A 453-nucleotide genomic window follows, 5' to 3' on the forward strand; every position below is an offset into this window, starting at 1 on the left:
GAGCCTTTCCCATCCTCCTGCTTCTTCTCTGTCTTCCCACTGACTCTCAGCTTCCTGCCCACCTGCCTCACAGACAGCTCCTCTGGGGAGAAGCCGCGAGTGTCCAGGGTCAGGCCAAAGTGCTCTCCCTCTTTGTCCAGCTGGTAGGAGACCGGCTGCACGGCCACACTGCTTTGGAAAGGCTCTGTCTCCTCCAGGATCTTATGTTGAAGTTTGTGCATCAGCTCCAGACTGCAGCGCAGCTCCTGTAGGTTTCTCCGCAGTAGATCCTGCTGGTAGAGCAGAGGTCTGACCTCTGGCCACAGACTGCGTACAGGCCAGTGGAAGTCCATGAATGGACTGAGGGCAGACTGGAATCCATGAGAGCACAGCATCTTCAGCGTGTGTTTAGCGTCAAGTCCTCTTGCTGTAAGTAGAGACACTGTTAAGGAGTCTGTTTTCTTCAGTGTTGCT

At 54.7% G+C, this 453-nt stretch overlaps 1 protein-coding gene across 1 annotated transcript; it reads right to left on the reverse strand.

Moving 5' to 3' along the window:
* Positions 1–4: 4 nt before the first annotated feature.
* Positions 5–446, reverse strand: LOC109954418 (heat shock protein 30-like; the record flags this gene model as incomplete). Its single annotated transcript, XM_020589754.1, has 1 exon — positions 5–446. A coding segment is annotated over exon 1 (370 nt), but the record flags the coding sequence as incomplete, so codon positions are not given.
* Positions 447–453: the final 7 nt, after the last annotated feature.

The sequence above is a fragment of the Monopterus albus genome, unplaced genomic scaffold, assembly GCF_001952655.1.
Source record: "Monopterus albus unplaced genomic scaffold, M_albus_1.0 scaffold9641.1, whole genome shotgun sequence".
Lineage (NCBI taxonomy): Eukaryota > Metazoa > Chordata > Actinopteri > Synbranchiformes > Synbranchidae > Monopterus > Monopterus albus.